Below are 15,504 nucleotides of genomic sequence, written 5' to 3'. Positions count from 1 at the left end.
ATTCACAGAACATTGTAGGAATGTTTATCAGTTTATTTTTGTGATCTCTGTGTACCACACATCTACAAAATACACCTGTGCATTTTTTTTTATTTTTTTTTTAGGAAATGTCCAAATGATAGAGAGAATTTGGTGGAAAGCCAAACATAGTTGCTCCGCTTTTGTGTACTGTGATCTCTTACTGGCCTTCTTTGGGTTTAAGGCTGGGCAAAAGAATAAATATATAATTGACTTTTAATAATTACATTTGAATCTAAATGCAGAGGTTCTTAAACTTTGCAATTCTGCAGCTGCCCACTAAAGGCCAGTACAGTTCAGTTCTGATAGTAATAACATTCTTTTATTTTGTGTTTGTGTATGTGTGTGTAAATTTTTTTATTGTTTTATCAATGTACCATATAAAATACAATGAGAAATAAAAACGGGAAATTAAGGGAAGGGAAAGAAAGGGTGAAAGAAAATATTTATTTATTTATTTATTTTATTTTATTGAATTTCTATACCGCCCTACTCCCGAAGGACTCAGGGCGGTGCACAGCCATGAAATAAAACACATAGATATACAAAATTTAAAATCGAATATGAGGTACAAGGGAAGAGAGAAAAAGGCATTGACTTCCAATTCTGTTTAGCACAGTACAAGATAACATTACAAACATTACTATATCGTGGCAATAACATTCTAACATCATTCCCATTTTCTCTGTGCAAGATCCCTTTAATTACTCATGATTCCCCAAGTGACTTCAACTGAGGTTTGAAATGCCTCAGTAATACTCTTGCAGTACCTTCAATTATTCTGCAGTTGCCATACAAGCAGTCTCTACTTATGACTATTTGCTTAACAAATGTTCAAAGTTGCAATAGCACTGTGAAAATTGACTTATGATCAGCCCTCACACGTGCCTCTGAGTTTGTGAGTTTTTAATTTTTTAATAATTGCATTTTTGTAAGAGTGTTAAGTATTAAGTGTGGAAGTGATTTGCTTCTAACCAATGGACATTACCACAAGGCCTTTTACCCTTCAAGTTCTTATTCGTTTCCCAAGTTCCAGATTGAGACACTCTTCTACACTCACTTTTGTTCAGAATGCCAGGTTCTCAACAATTCATGTTGCCACTAGGATGCCTGTTTTTTCCGATCCTTTATTTAATTCTTGCTTCACAATCAGCTCCAATAGTATTTTCAGATCTAGTGTTGATTTTTTGCATTGGCATTGCCTGAGATCCCAATGGCCATGACTTTCTTGGTCTTCTGGAAGGCTGTGAAAACCTGACTTTTCCTCCAGGTATTGGGCCAGGATAATAGATAAACCCAGCAGAGGTATGATTGTGTAATTCAGTTTATTTTATGGTTCCTTGGTTAATGTTTTGTAATTATTTTACTTTGTTTTCTGTTGTTCACTACCCAAAGTTTTTTTTTATGCTAGAGTAACCACACACATTTTATAAAGTAAATAAATAATAATAAATTTTACAGCATCATCGTTGATACCAACTTTCATGTGGCCCCGGTCTTGACAGTATCTCTAGCCAAATGTCTTCTCCTTCATATCTATCTGACTATACTTTGGATTTGAAAGATTCTTTTTTTGCATGCCTATAATTTTCATTTTCAGGCCCAACAAGCCATTCTTTCAGAGAAGAAGCAACATTAAAGAAACAAATCAAATCGATCAATATTATGGTCACAGGCCAACAAAATATTGAGCAGTTATTTTGCATGGCTTCTACTTCAGGTTTTATGGTGCATGAAATCTCTTTACCTTTTGAAGACTGGTCTTTGAATCTGTGATAGTGTCCTGGGTTATTAAACACACCGTAGATGAGTGGCAAAAAAATAGCTAGAAAGACTTCTAGTCAGTTATATGCTCTCAGACCATCATGCCTGCAGTTTCACATAGCTACAGTTGTGCTTTCACCTAGTATCTTTATGAAGAGTATTGTTTGGATAGCTATATTGTATGACCAATGCCCGCATTAATTAGGTAATTTTTGCCAGTAGTGATTTTTCTCCCTAGCCTCTGATAGCTTGCTCTAATACCTTTTTTTGTGATATGCAGCCATGAAGACGTAAGATGGTTATTTGTGATTGATATTTCACTTATGCACAGTCATCTTTGCATGCATAGCCACTTCTGTTCTGGAGATATCTATATTAGTATCACGATTCTCAAAAGATTTTGTATCAGTTTCTGAGAATTCATGGAATGGTACGAATTAGGCCTTAAAAGCATGCCTAAGGAGGTTTCTCAGCTTTGTATGGCAGGTAGACCAACGCAGTCATTGAATGATAAAAAACCATCCACAGAAGAGGCCTTCATCCTGCAGTGCATAGACAATGGCTAAAATGATGATGACGATGATAAATTGAGGTAAAAGTAGAACTTGTGCAAAGTTGATAATAAAAGAAGCACTGAAGTTTCGTTTCTTCCTTAACTTCTTTCCACAGATCTCCACATTCTGTCTCTCATCTTAGTGATGTTGGGGAAATTTGGGATCACATCAGCCTTCTCCATGCTTTATGTCTACACTGCAGAACTCTACCCAACGATAGTAAGAAACATGGCAGTGGGTTCTACTTCCATGTCATCCCGGGTGGGCAGCATTATTGCACCATACTTTGTTTTCCTGAGTAAGAAATTTATCATTTTAAATGTGCTCAAAATAAAATGCTCCCTAATTTAGCTTTCAGATGATGTAGAAATACTCAGTAAGCTTTTCTGTGGTCTCATTAATCCTGTGTTTATTTTGTAGGCTTAATTCACATTGTCTTTCAAAAGACCTAGATATTCTGTGGAAGGCATCATTATTCTTCTAGAAGCAATATCAATAATTGTTAGACTTATATACCCCTTCATAGTGCTTTACAGTCTTCTCTAAGCAGTTTATAGAGTCAGCATATTGCCCCCAACAATCTAGGAACTCATTTTATCCACCTTGGAAGGATGGAAGGCTGAGTCAACCCTGAGTCTGGTGAGATTTGAACTGCCAAATTGCAGCAGTCAGCAGAGGTAGCCTGCAGTACTGCTCTCTAACCACTGCGGCCCCATGGCTCAGCACTTGATTCCTAGTTCTTTTCCAATGGTAGATTATAATTCATGACCAGTAATTATTACCACTAGTAGATAACTATTTGGGGATAGTGGTTAAAGGTATCAGGCTCAGGAAGGAGGAGTTCTAGTCGTCCTGGTGACCTTAGGCTAGTAACTCTCTCAGCCCTAGGAAGTAGGCAATGGCAAACCATTTCTAAAATATTGCCAAGGAATCAACACTGATTTAAAGGCACAACCAAAAAAAACCCCCAATTCTTAATAAAATACCAAGAAATATTTTGTTGCATAGTATGCAATACTGAAGCATGGATTTCAAACATAGACATTAATTGCCAATCATTCATAAATCTTATCTAATAAATCACCCTCTAAATGTCTGACTTTTTTAAATCATACCTTCTACCTAAGGTGTGCAGTAAGAAACATATCATAAAATGTTATTCAAAGGAGCAAAACCTGCACAATTAAATCACATGACAAATAGCACAATACTGTGCATTGGATAGTGCAAAATAATATAATTTTAAAGTAAAGATAATCGAAGATTGCTGTTGTTAAAAGGAATACATCCAGATAAATACAGGAGGAAAGGACAGGAATCAAATAGATAGTGATTATTAATTAATATTGTAACATTATATAATAAACCTACTTTTTATGTTTTACCAGGTGCCTATGGTAAATTTCTGCCTTACATCCTCATGGGCAGTCTAACGTTATCGATAGGGATTCTCACCCTCTTCTTACCAGAAAGTTATGGAAAGCCCCTGCCAGAGACATTTGATGAGATGCAACAAATTAAAGGGTAACAATCTTACTGAAATAGAATTCCTTACTGTATTTCATATAAAGGCATTGTGTATGGAAACAGATATGGAAAAAACTACGGGTAATTCATTCAAAAGATCTAGAGTTTCCAATCTCAAATTGGTATGCTAAAGAATGTCAGTGGACAGATAGTAACTGATTCAGAAGGATCAAGCAAAAATGGAAGATTAAAATTCTGAATGTTATGCTAATGACCAAGATACTTTAAAAATAATTTTCTATTTATAAGAAATGCTTCTGCCAAAAGATAATTAGATCAGCATTCTGACCATTATGAAATCAAAAGATTATACGAACTGATGGAATATCTATATAAATATTGTAAACAACAGAAGAAGAATCAGTAAACATTCTAATTAAACTATGCCACCCAAACTGGAAATTGACACATTGGTCCAACAGATGGGAAGAGGTCATTCTACCAATAACAAGAAAGGAAGCTTAACAGAGTTTACAAACTTGCAAAAAAATCCTCGATTTCACATATAACCAAAATAGCGTTAAGGATTGTGCCATTATAGCCCAATTTGGAAAGAGAAATACCAGATGTTCAAGCTGCTTTAAGAGACATTATTATTACTCAGGCAATTTCATAATTGAGAATGCCAAGGATACCAAAAAGAAGTCAATAAGTGCTTCATTGATTATAGAAAGCCTTTTGATCAGACAACTACATCAAACTCTGGAATGTCCTTAGGAAACTGGGAATCCTAGAACGTTTAGAATCACTGAAGTTGTTGGGTAGGCAGCGAAATGAATCTATTGAAATAAATAAACTCATTGTCCTCATGAGAAATCTACGAAGGAAAGAAAACCAGGCTGTATAGAATATGGTGAAACAGGAGTGGATATACTCTCTCCTTATTTATTCAAACTTACATGGAATGTATATTGAAAGCCGGATGGAAGATTAATGTGATTTTAAAACTGGAGGAAGATAATATCAATTTGTGCTGATGACAGGACTCTGATAAATGAAAATCAAATGATTGTAAGCTCTAATAATGAAAATAAAGACGCATAATGAAAAAATGGATCTGTGATTAAATATAAAGCAGATCAAACTAATGACAACAGATGCCGTAGAATAGAATTGACAAGCCATTGAAGTGGTGGACAGATTGTTCCTTTTAAAATCAACTAGCAACAGTCAAAAAATACATCATAGGCCAGCACTTGATAGGAAAAGAAAAGTATCTTGGAGAAGATATTCAGATGTCATGATACGTATATACCAAAAAAGTTCAGAAATGTGTAGGCAATATTTTTTCCCCCTGTGATACCATACGGAAGCAGAAATTTTGCTCTAAAGAAACAGTATATAAAGAACATTGAACATTGATAATTTTGAATTTTTAAGTTTGGGAAGATTCCTGAGGATATCATGAATAACAAAGAAAAAAAAAGGTTATCATACGGGTAGACCTTGACTTAACAATCATTCAGTGACCATTTGAAATTATGATAGTGTCGAACGAAAGGATTTATGACCTGTGCATGATTATGGCTGTTGCACTGGTCCCATGATTACATGATCAGAAATCAGGCACTTAGCTGATTGTATGATCACGGGTTGCTGCAACTGCCCTATTCCCTCCTTCCCAGTTTATGACCTTATGGCTGCCCTGCAAAACAGCATTCATTGGCGGCAGCACTGGGCCTGGGCCTGGGCCTGAAGTAGAGGCTTGAGGCTTTTAGCAGTGTCAACAGCTGCCACCACCTCCAGCCTGGACTTTTCATGGTATGGAATTTGGAGAAGGAATTACATGGAGAGTTTACAGAATGAGGCTTCCATTTTAGCACCCCATTCTTGCAAGGCCAGGTTCTCCACAAAGTATGCTTTTCATTCAGTTTAGGGGAAATAATTCCCTACTACCTGTCTTCGGGACTGATTTTAATCAATCAGAGCCACTCCTTCCTTAATAAGTTCACATTTATACCAAAGAATATTTTGATAAGAAAGCATTAGTCTTATCAGTAAGAAAGCTAATTGTTTGCTGCCATCATTTCTAATGTACACAATTTCCTATTGTTTTTAGGTTAAGCAAAAGAAAACATCTCTACAGGGTAGAGAATTCAGAGCAAAATGAACTGACCATCAAGAATATGACATCATTTTGATCATATCAACTGAATGGAGGAGTTTGTTGTAAACCGTATTTCTAAAGATATATGAAAGTCAATAACACTATTAGAGAGACTTTTCCTAATGATCCTGCGGTTCTCAGAACACTGATGTACCAAATATGTGGAATTGTGTTAAATTGCTGTGTTGGCACAAGTTACTTTTATCAGTAACTATTTGTATTCCTTGATTTGGGATTTGCATTTTTGTGAGGTCTTGAATATTTTCATCTCTTCTTGAGGTGCAGATATTATTTTATTGTTATATGTGTATTTATACTTTATATAACATTTTAGTTTTGTGTTTCTTGAACTCTAAACATCATTTTTAAGTATTCTAAAGTCTGGATTAAGATCTATAATCTTAATCCAGACTTTATCTTTAGAGAATAAATGGCAGATTTTTTTGAGGAAAGGGCTATATCTTCTATGGCTCGCTTGAAAAATTTTTCAAAGAAAAAATTGACTATAATAAAATGTAACTTTAAGCTTTAAAAAGATATTTTTAAAAATGAAGCACATATTTTGAAATTAGTATTAGAAATAAATTATAACCATGTTTTCCTCTGTCAACCAGAAAATAGCTCTGAAAATCCAAAATTTAAAATTAACTATCATTGGCTTCTACCTTTTAGGAAATTTGCCTGTCAAAGAAAGAACAATGCAGACAGTATGTAGACAGGTTTTCTCCACACTTGGCATTTTAGTTATTTATATGATTAATTAATTCACTGGGCCCAAATACAGCTCTTTATTTTCTTCAGTGAGAAATATAAATCAGGTGTTATGTTGGATGTAAGTCAGCCTGCCAGAAGAAACTGTTTCATGAAACTGGATTTTTAAAACATTTTAGGTGATAAAATAAGTATTAAAGATGACGGCGTACATGAGTTTGTCAGCAAATCCATTGCTGAGAAAGTCATATGATAAGATAGTGATTTAAATCAAGTATTCAGACAATTGGGTCTTTATGTATAGATCACAATTTGTTGCCCATTTAACACTGAAATTCTTTATCTTTTGTCAACAAAATCATATGCCTACATCTATTTCTTGTTTGAAAAGCTTAAAATGGCATTTTATGAAAATGTTAAACTTTGTAATTCAGATCTTGCCTGCATCATGGAGGAAACTGGCTTTCCTGCTTTTAATGGGCAAGTACCATTCTTAGTAATATATTAATCAGATTTAATTCATTAAAAAGTATGCAACCCACTTATCAGAATCATAACTGTAGCAAAACTGCACAATATTCTGTGTTTTTATATCATTAATCTGAACACAGCATGTTTTGTTATAATACTACTAGTCCAGAACAATTTGTTTTATGACCTTAGACAAATCTTCTCCAATGTGATGATCCCAAGAAAATGCTGACTATTTATGAGAATGATGGAGTTTATATTCTAATACATCTAATGGACAAGACTATCTTGGACATTATCTGTGATGGTTCTGTGAAGGCTGCTTTAAATTTTACTTAGCAAAAGTTTTAAATATGGCAAAGGAAGTCTTTATAAAAGCAGCTTTTTCTAACCACTCCTTTGAAAACTAAAGATTAATAACTTCACATTCTGTATGGAGCATCTGTATCTACCTTGAAAAAGAATGGCAAAAGAGCAAGGCAGCATTTAACCCCTGACTTTCAAATGACAAATTCAGGACTAGTACCTCTTGTTCCTTGTAGGAGAACACGTTGCCTTATGAATCCTGTGCAGTGATGCTAACATTATATTAATGTATGCTATATTAATTTCTTTTTCAATTTTTTATGGTTCTGGTACAAAATATTTCCATAGTCTTTAACATGACTCTTCTAATATTCAAGTTATTTGTAAGATTGCCAGGTTCTGAATTGCAAGCTATCGCTGTGGATCCAGTGTTTTCTCAGGTTTTTACCTATGACAAACAGGCAGGATTCTGAAACACCACTTAGGGAAAAAAAAGTTCACGCTAATTACTTTCTCAACAAAAATCTGTCAAATAAAATTGTTTAATAATGTATTGTAATCTGGCAATATATTATGTATAAATATATTATGTATAAATATTTTAAACAAAATAATGGATTCCTATACAGTTTTACCCTGTTGCAATTGTAACTGTTTCTAAGACAATATTTGTGGTACTTTTTTGGAGAATCTAGTTTTGCTAGAGTTTTTTCATTGTTTAAGAGTCTCTTGATTTTTAGTTCAACACTGTCCAGTTTAGAAAGCTGCACTTTCTAGAAGATTGTGATTTTGCAATTTTGTTTTTAATTTTTGGAGGGATCACTTCTCAAAACTATTACAGTATTACCTGACCTAGTACAAACTGTAAAGACATTTTAACCTTGTGATATATCCTTAATTTCTTACAATATAGCTGCTTTCATTTAATGAGGTCCAATTTAGTAGTTGAAGAAAGTCTGCTGAAGAAAGCAACAATTGTATTTCTCAACAATTGCCTTTCATTGCTCGGTAGCTGAAGATTTATAACCTCCAGGCATGGGTTTTTGACATATTAAGTTCTGCAGTATTGATCCTATACTTACTGCATCAAAATATTTTTCAGTAAAATGTACATTGTTTGCCAATATAAACTTTTCTCAGGGATTTTTCAGATAATGGTTGCAATCTTCTGAAGACAGGAAATGGAAGGAGGACCATTTGGAATGGAAGAAGGCAAGTCATTGTCACATTTTAGTCCTTCTTTTATTCTATTTTTTCTGTAAAACAATTGTGGTGCTAGCCAAAGTTTTAATTATGTCTCCTGGTAGGCAGTATGCACAATTTTGTTTCATTCAGTGAAAGACATTCACCAGTCATGCAAGTAGGGAATCAATACTTCAATACAGCTCCATTTTTTTGCTACTGCCTTGAAAGACATTAAAAAGGAAGGAATCTGGTTCCTATTAGGTTGCAATACAAGTTATAAATCAGGCTGAACAAATTCCATTTAATTGTTAATTTTGTAAAGTGCCTTGTAGTTATGTTTGGTGTTCCTTGTATAAAAAAAACCTGAAGTTTCTCAGTTAACCAAAGTGTGAGTTATCTATTCCATATATCTCACCTAACAGCTCTTTTAAATGTGTTTTGGATTGTACTTATACTGTATCTGATAATGTACTGAATATTGCTTGGAATCAGGTTCTCCTGTTGAAAGAACTGGTTTTGTGATTAGATGGGGGAAGGAAGTGCAATGGTCTTTTCTATTGGAGGATCCTCAGAGCAGATCAAGACAAAGGTGTAAGGCAGAGAGGAACTCCTATCTTAAAAATTTATGTTCTATGTTGGACTCTTTGCTGTTCATTTGGATTGTGCCAATTTGTATAAAGTTTATGGAATCTGTCATGTATCACCCTGTAACAGTATCTCTTTATTTTCTTCATTGCAAGTAAAACATAAACAAAACCTTCAAAACTTATGCTGAGTTGTTTTCTGTGCTTGAAGAGTTTAAAAAAGGGAAATTCCGTGTGTAAGATAAAAAATACATTTCCTTCAGAATCTGATGACATTGTCCTTATTTAGTACGAAGAACTAACAAATCAATATGAAACATGAATATATATTGTAAGATGGAAGTTGGGGAACAAATGAAACTTGGACTGAGAGAGTTAATGCTGATTTAGTGTTAAATAACACAGATATATCAATAAATATGAAAGAATCACTTTAGGACTATTATGAGGGCACTACAATCAATTCTGCGTTATAATTTCAAATTTGGGATAGGGTATCTTACACAAATAATAACAAAATAAAGCAGCCATGATACCCAAAAGCAAACAAAATACTTTGAACAATTACCAAAGCTATTAAATATTTTTTATTCACATCAATACTTTTCAAGCTCAAAAGAATGTATGGATGTACATTAGTTAGTCTGATAGTTATTGTCATGTAATAAATGTGGCAATTTATCAAATGACATTCCAGAAGAACAACTTGATTAGTCTGCTGCACCACAAAAAGAGATTAAGAAATGTGCATTTTTAAAGAGTTACTGATTTATACTTTGCACAAATTTATCAAAACTGCAATCCCTAAATCAAAATTATATACAACTGATTTGAGGACTGGGTCTCTTTAAAACAGCAGACTGATCTGTGTTTCAAATAGGGATGTACACTACATTACTGAATGTGGAAGTATTTCAGGCTCAAAATATTTCTCTTGAGTTCAAAACAGGTATGAAGATGGAAATTATATCATTTCAAGACTGAAACTTACAGAATAGTTGAAAACCATTTATTTTGAATTTTGTGCTTCAAAATTTAGGCAACTGTATCCCCAATAATACATTTAAATTTACATTCTTGCTTTGAATAAAAAAGGTGAACAAATAATTGGAAATAAGTTATTCTCATTTTCTTAATTTCTAAAAATCTTCACAAAGTTAATATTTCAAAAATATCTTCTACTTGGAAAGATAAACTTTGAATTTTAGTTTTGGAGACAATTAGGAGGGCCCCTTGGTTATCTCAAAATGATAAGCAGCTTTGGATCTAGTTTTAGGTTAAGATACCACTTTGAAATTTCAACACTGAGGGGTGGAAATGGGTATCTGCAAACAGATTTTACATTTCTACTTATATACCAAGATAACATATTTTGAACATGTTTCTCTTAAGATTTTATTAAACGAATTTTCAAATCAAATCTTTCTCCAAATTAGCTAGATGTAAGCTGTTCATTTAGAAATATATCTGCAGCCTCAGGTCTTTGGAACGATATCTTGCTAAGTGAAGTAGATGTATACTAACAAGTTCATCTATTTCCTATCCAAGCAAACATGCAATAAGTAATTCTCCATTTAATTGAGAAACACTAAGCCTTTTCAAAGACTTCATTTGCAAGATCTGTCATTCAGGAGCTGTAGAAGAAATAAAACAAGGCAATGACAACCATATATATATTGTTTAAAGGAAACCCAAGGTCATCTCTATAAAGTCATCAAGAGTGGAGTTTTTTTTTTTTTTTTTAAATTTGATTTATATGCCGCCCTTCTCCGGAGACTCAGAGCGGCTTACAATGTGTTAAGCAATAGCCTTCATACTTTTGTATATTTATACAAAGTCAGCTTATTGCCCCCACAAACTGGGTCCTCATTTAACCTACCTTAGAAAGGATGGAAGGCTGAGTCAACCTTGAGCCTGGTAAGATTCGAACCTGCAGAAATTGCAGGCAGCTGTGTTAATAACAGGGTGCATTAAACCACTGTACTACCAAGGCTCTTTTTAGTTCAACTTGAGAGAGGCTTTACCTTTTACCCTATGAGCGCTATCTTTCATAGGCAGACACACATATTTGAGGTTTGAGATAAATGGCTTCTGAATTGGATAATTTTTATTTTATTTTAATTATTCTCATGCCATGGCACATTCTCTTCCTGGAGTATGTTCAAAGAAAAAAATGTAGAGACTTGTAGAAGCCTCAAGTATTGGTCTCTGTACAGGCTTGTATGAAGCCTCAAATATCCGCCAGGTGGTCAACTCCAAGATAGCAAACAAGAGTTAGATTTAACTGAAGTATAGTAATATATTGTATTTCATTGCTTAATGTAATTAAATTTTGAATCCCTCCTGCTATATAATTGGAATACATATACACGTAATATATAACTGATAGATGTACAGGTGGCAACAGTACAATTGGCTAGATGAGTGGAACAGTCTGATGTTACATAGTAAATATGGTTGTATACATATATTTTGAATGCATATTTATATATTGGCAGGGAGCTAAATCTGAAATATTACTGTCAGTCTTGGAAAAGTGACTTTGGGCCAGTCATTCTCCCTCAATCCAACCCACCTCACAGGGTTGTTTTGGGGAAAATAGAAGAAGCTGTGTTGGATATGTTCAGTGCCTTGAGCTATTTGTAAAAATAAAGAATATAAATATGTAAAAAGAAAGAACTATTCATCCAATATACTTTTCTTTACCTATCAAGTGCTGCCTGTGATGTATTTTTCGACTGCTGTTGCTAGTTGATTTTAAAAGGAACAAGCTGTTCACTTCAATGGCTTGTCAATTCTATGGCATCTGTTTAATCTGCTTTATATTTAATCACAAATCCATCTTTTCATTATGCATCTTTTCTGATTTAATTAAAATATCTACAGAAGACTTGAGTTTTAATATGGGAGTACCATGTTTTCCCGAAAATACGACCTACCCCAAAAGTAAATCCTAGCTTGATTTTTACACATGTGCCCAACATAATCCCTATCCCCAAAATAAGCCCTAATTAATATCCCACCCACTCTGGGGTGCAGGGGGTGGGGCAAGATGCATGGGTAAAAATGAAGCTGGGGGTTGGAGCTGCCCTACTTACCAGGTCTCACACACACCGACATCTGCCTTGTCTTGCCGGCCCACTTCTTCTGCAGCCACTTGTGCACGTCACCCCTGGCCTCCGTTTTGCTGTCAGAGGCCTTCAGGAAAGGCCTCTGCAGCCAATAACAGAGTTCCGAATCGATCCGGAGCTCTGTTATTGGCTGCAGAGGCCTTTCCGGGAGGGCCTTTGATGGTGAAACAGGCCAGGGGTGCCACATGCATCAATCCGGAGCCCATTTCAGCTACAGAGGCCTTTCCTGAGAAAAGGGAGGCCAGGTTGACGCGCACAAGTGGCAACAAGTGGCCACAGAAGTGGGCTGGCAGCAAGCTTCTGGGCAGAGCTGTTGGTGCTGCCGCCGCTGCAAGGTGAGTCACTGGAAGACCCCCCCCAAAAAATAAGACCTGGTGCCTTTTTTGGTGGAAAAAAAATATATAAGACCAGGTCTTATTTTTGGGAAAACACGGGTAGTAAGAGTTCTTTTTGCCTTTTTAAAAAAACCTTTTTTATTCTCCCAGCCACTATTTGATTTAAAGATAAGCACAAATATGTAATTATTTTTTGTCTATTATCATTACCTGCCTCATTCTTCATGCGTCATACTCAGTCACAATATAACTTGGTTTTGGTTTTCCATATTAATTTAATCAAGACATTGTGCTTTGCAAAACATGAGTTAAAGCTGTGCATATTGTTTGAATTCAATCTTGAGCAGATCACATATTTCACTTGTTATGTCAAGATTATATTTTGAGGAAGAAACCAAGGTTTTTCTCCTATTAAAGTTTCTGCTTGGTAAAACTCAAGATTGAAGGAAAATGACCATCCAATATAGGAAAAGTCTCCTTCAGGAGGATCCACAGAGTTTTGCTGCTTTTGCTAAGAGTGATAAAAGCAGAAATGCATATTCTGTCCCTTTGGGATATACATACATGTGAGGCTATAGAAAAAGGCTTAGGAAAGGGACAGGGCTTGGGTGAGGAAGCTGCCATACTGCTCATATCATTCTCATTACCTTTGTTCCACTAAAAATACCCCCCGTCTACTTCAAACTTGATTTCTCATATCTACATAGGCTTTTCTGGCATAGCATCAAAGTGATTTGCCTTTGTCTTCTAGAAGGTTCTTTTGGCATCCCATTCATGGGCAACCAGCCTACCTAGTTTAACTTCTGAATTCAGGCCAAATCAGAAAACAGTCCAAGCTAAAAGAAATATCACAGAGTTATCTAGAATGTTGTTTTGACCTGGATTCCTGATTATTGCCATGTATCACACACACCCATATTGTGCATACTTAACCTTTAGTCAAGTAATTAACCAAATATCTTTAAAAGCTTTTGCTACTCCAAGATTTGACAGTTGGTTTTATGGAAGCTCATTAGTGATATTTATTCAGTTACAACTTGTATTTACAATTAATTCACCTTGTTTTAAATACCCTATTATTTGCCTATTATGTAGAAAAATCTTCAATTAGCTTTACTTATATGGTTGGATTTTATGTTCTGCCACTAGATTTATATAATCCACCAGTAGTCCTGAGGGATTTGAGAATACAGGTGGTCCTCGATTTACAACAGTTCATTTAGTGACCATTCAAAGTTATAATGGCACTGAAAAAAATGATTTTTTCACACTTACCATTGCAACATCCCTATGATCACATGGTCAAAATTCAGATGCTTGAGAAGTGGTTCATATTCATGATGGTTGTAGTGTCCCGGGGTCATGTGATCCCCCTTTGCGACTTTTTGACAAGCGAAGTCAAAAGGGAAGCCAGATTCACTTAACAATCATGTTACTAACTTAACAACTGCAGTGATTCACATAACAATTGTGGCAAGAAAAAATTGTAAAATGGAGCAAAAATGCCTCAGCAACATATATTTTGGGCTCAATTGTGGTCATAAGTCGAGGACTACCTGTATAGAAACATTTATAATATATAAATAATCTTCCTGGCTCATTTTAGGTTCTGAAATTTTAAGAACTAATCTATGTCTATTCAAAATAATTTTTGATTATGAGGATACTAGGCTTATTTTACACTTTTATTTAGTTGTTTGAGAAAAAAAATAGTTCACCCTGATCTTTTTTTAAATAGCTTGTATTAAAATGCTTAACTATACTAACTTCAGTGCTTTGGAATTTGAAGTAGGGGTAACTCAACTGGAACATTTTACTCAATGCTTTCACTGCATTGTGGACAAGGTAAAGGTAAAGGTTCCTCTCGCACATATGTCTTTCCCGACTCTAGGGGGCGGTGCTTATCTCCGTTTCAAAGCCGAAGAGCCAGCGCTGTCCAAAGACATCTCCGTGGTCATGTGGACTAAACGCCAAGGCACGCAGAATGCCCTATTTTTCTACTTGCATTTTTTACGTGCTTTCGAACTGCTAGGTTGGCAGAAGCTGGGACAAGTAATGGGCGCTTACTCCGTTACGCAGCACTAGGGATTTGAACCACTGAACTGCTGACCTTTTGATCAACAAGCTCAGTCACTGAGCCACCGCATCCCTATTGTGGAGAAAGGTCACATAAATTGTGATATGAGTCATTTCAGTAGTAATCATCATCACAGATTTCATTGCTCTAAACAAATTTTGTATAGCAACTGGTAAATCTGAGTAACAAAAGTGCATTAAGAATTGAGAATATAAACAATTTTGTAAGTATTTATGGCACCCCAATCTAAACTTTTGGAAATCTGATAGTAATTTATGAACAAGTATCAATCTTTGGGTAACATGTTTTGTTTTTGTTTAAATGTATATTTTTAAAAATAAACCTACAGTAAATAAACCTCAGAACAGTCATTTAAAAGCTACTTTAAAAGCTACAGAATGACTGGATTGGGTAGGACCAAATGCTTTTAGAACAGTCCTTGTTGCTTGTTGTATTGCTTTCTATTAAAAAATAAAAGTTTATACCAATGTGCAGTATTGGAATATGGTAATGGACACGGACGGAATATCATTGTCCATTCCAAAATATTTGGGAGGAGGTATAATTAGGTTGGGAAAGATTGCCATAAGGTTGAATTTAAAGTGATAACTGATAATTTATTTTAACTATGATTTGGTGAACATAACACAGTGGTCATAGTGCAAAGCCATAATGTATCAATTTATATGTTATGTGATGCCAAGAAACAATAAACAAAACAAACATCATGGCTT

The 15,504-nt window shown here is 34.8% G+C and overlaps 1 protein-coding gene across 1 annotated transcript in view; it reads left to right on the top strand.

Annotated features, from left to right (window-relative positions):
- The window catches only part of LOC117656364 (solute carrier family 22 member 4), a 65,249-nt gene extending 55,837 nt beyond the window's left edge, over positions 1-9,412 (top strand). Inside the window, exons 8-10 of the mRNA XM_034404531.3 lie at positions 2,452-2,634; positions 3,725-3,860; positions 5,923-9,412. Of these exons, the coding sequence (XP_034260422.1) occupies positions 2,452-2,634; positions 3,725-3,860; positions 5,923-6,004 (401 nt within the window). The 3' untranslated portion in view covers positions 6,005-9,412. The remainder of the gene's footprint in view (positions 1-2,451; positions 2,635-3,724; positions 3,861-5,922) is intronic.
- Positions 9,413-15,504: the final 6,092 nt, after the last annotated feature.

This window comes from Pantherophis guttatus, chromosome 2 (assembly GCF_059756535.1).
Source record: "Pantherophis guttatus breed Tessera chromosome 2, ASM5975653v1, whole genome shotgun sequence".
NCBI lineage: Eukaryota > Metazoa > Chordata > Lepidosauria > Squamata > Colubridae > Pantherophis > Pantherophis guttatus.
The sequence above is the reverse complement of the archived record's forward strand: the minus strand, read 5'-3'. Positions and strand labels throughout refer to the sequence as shown.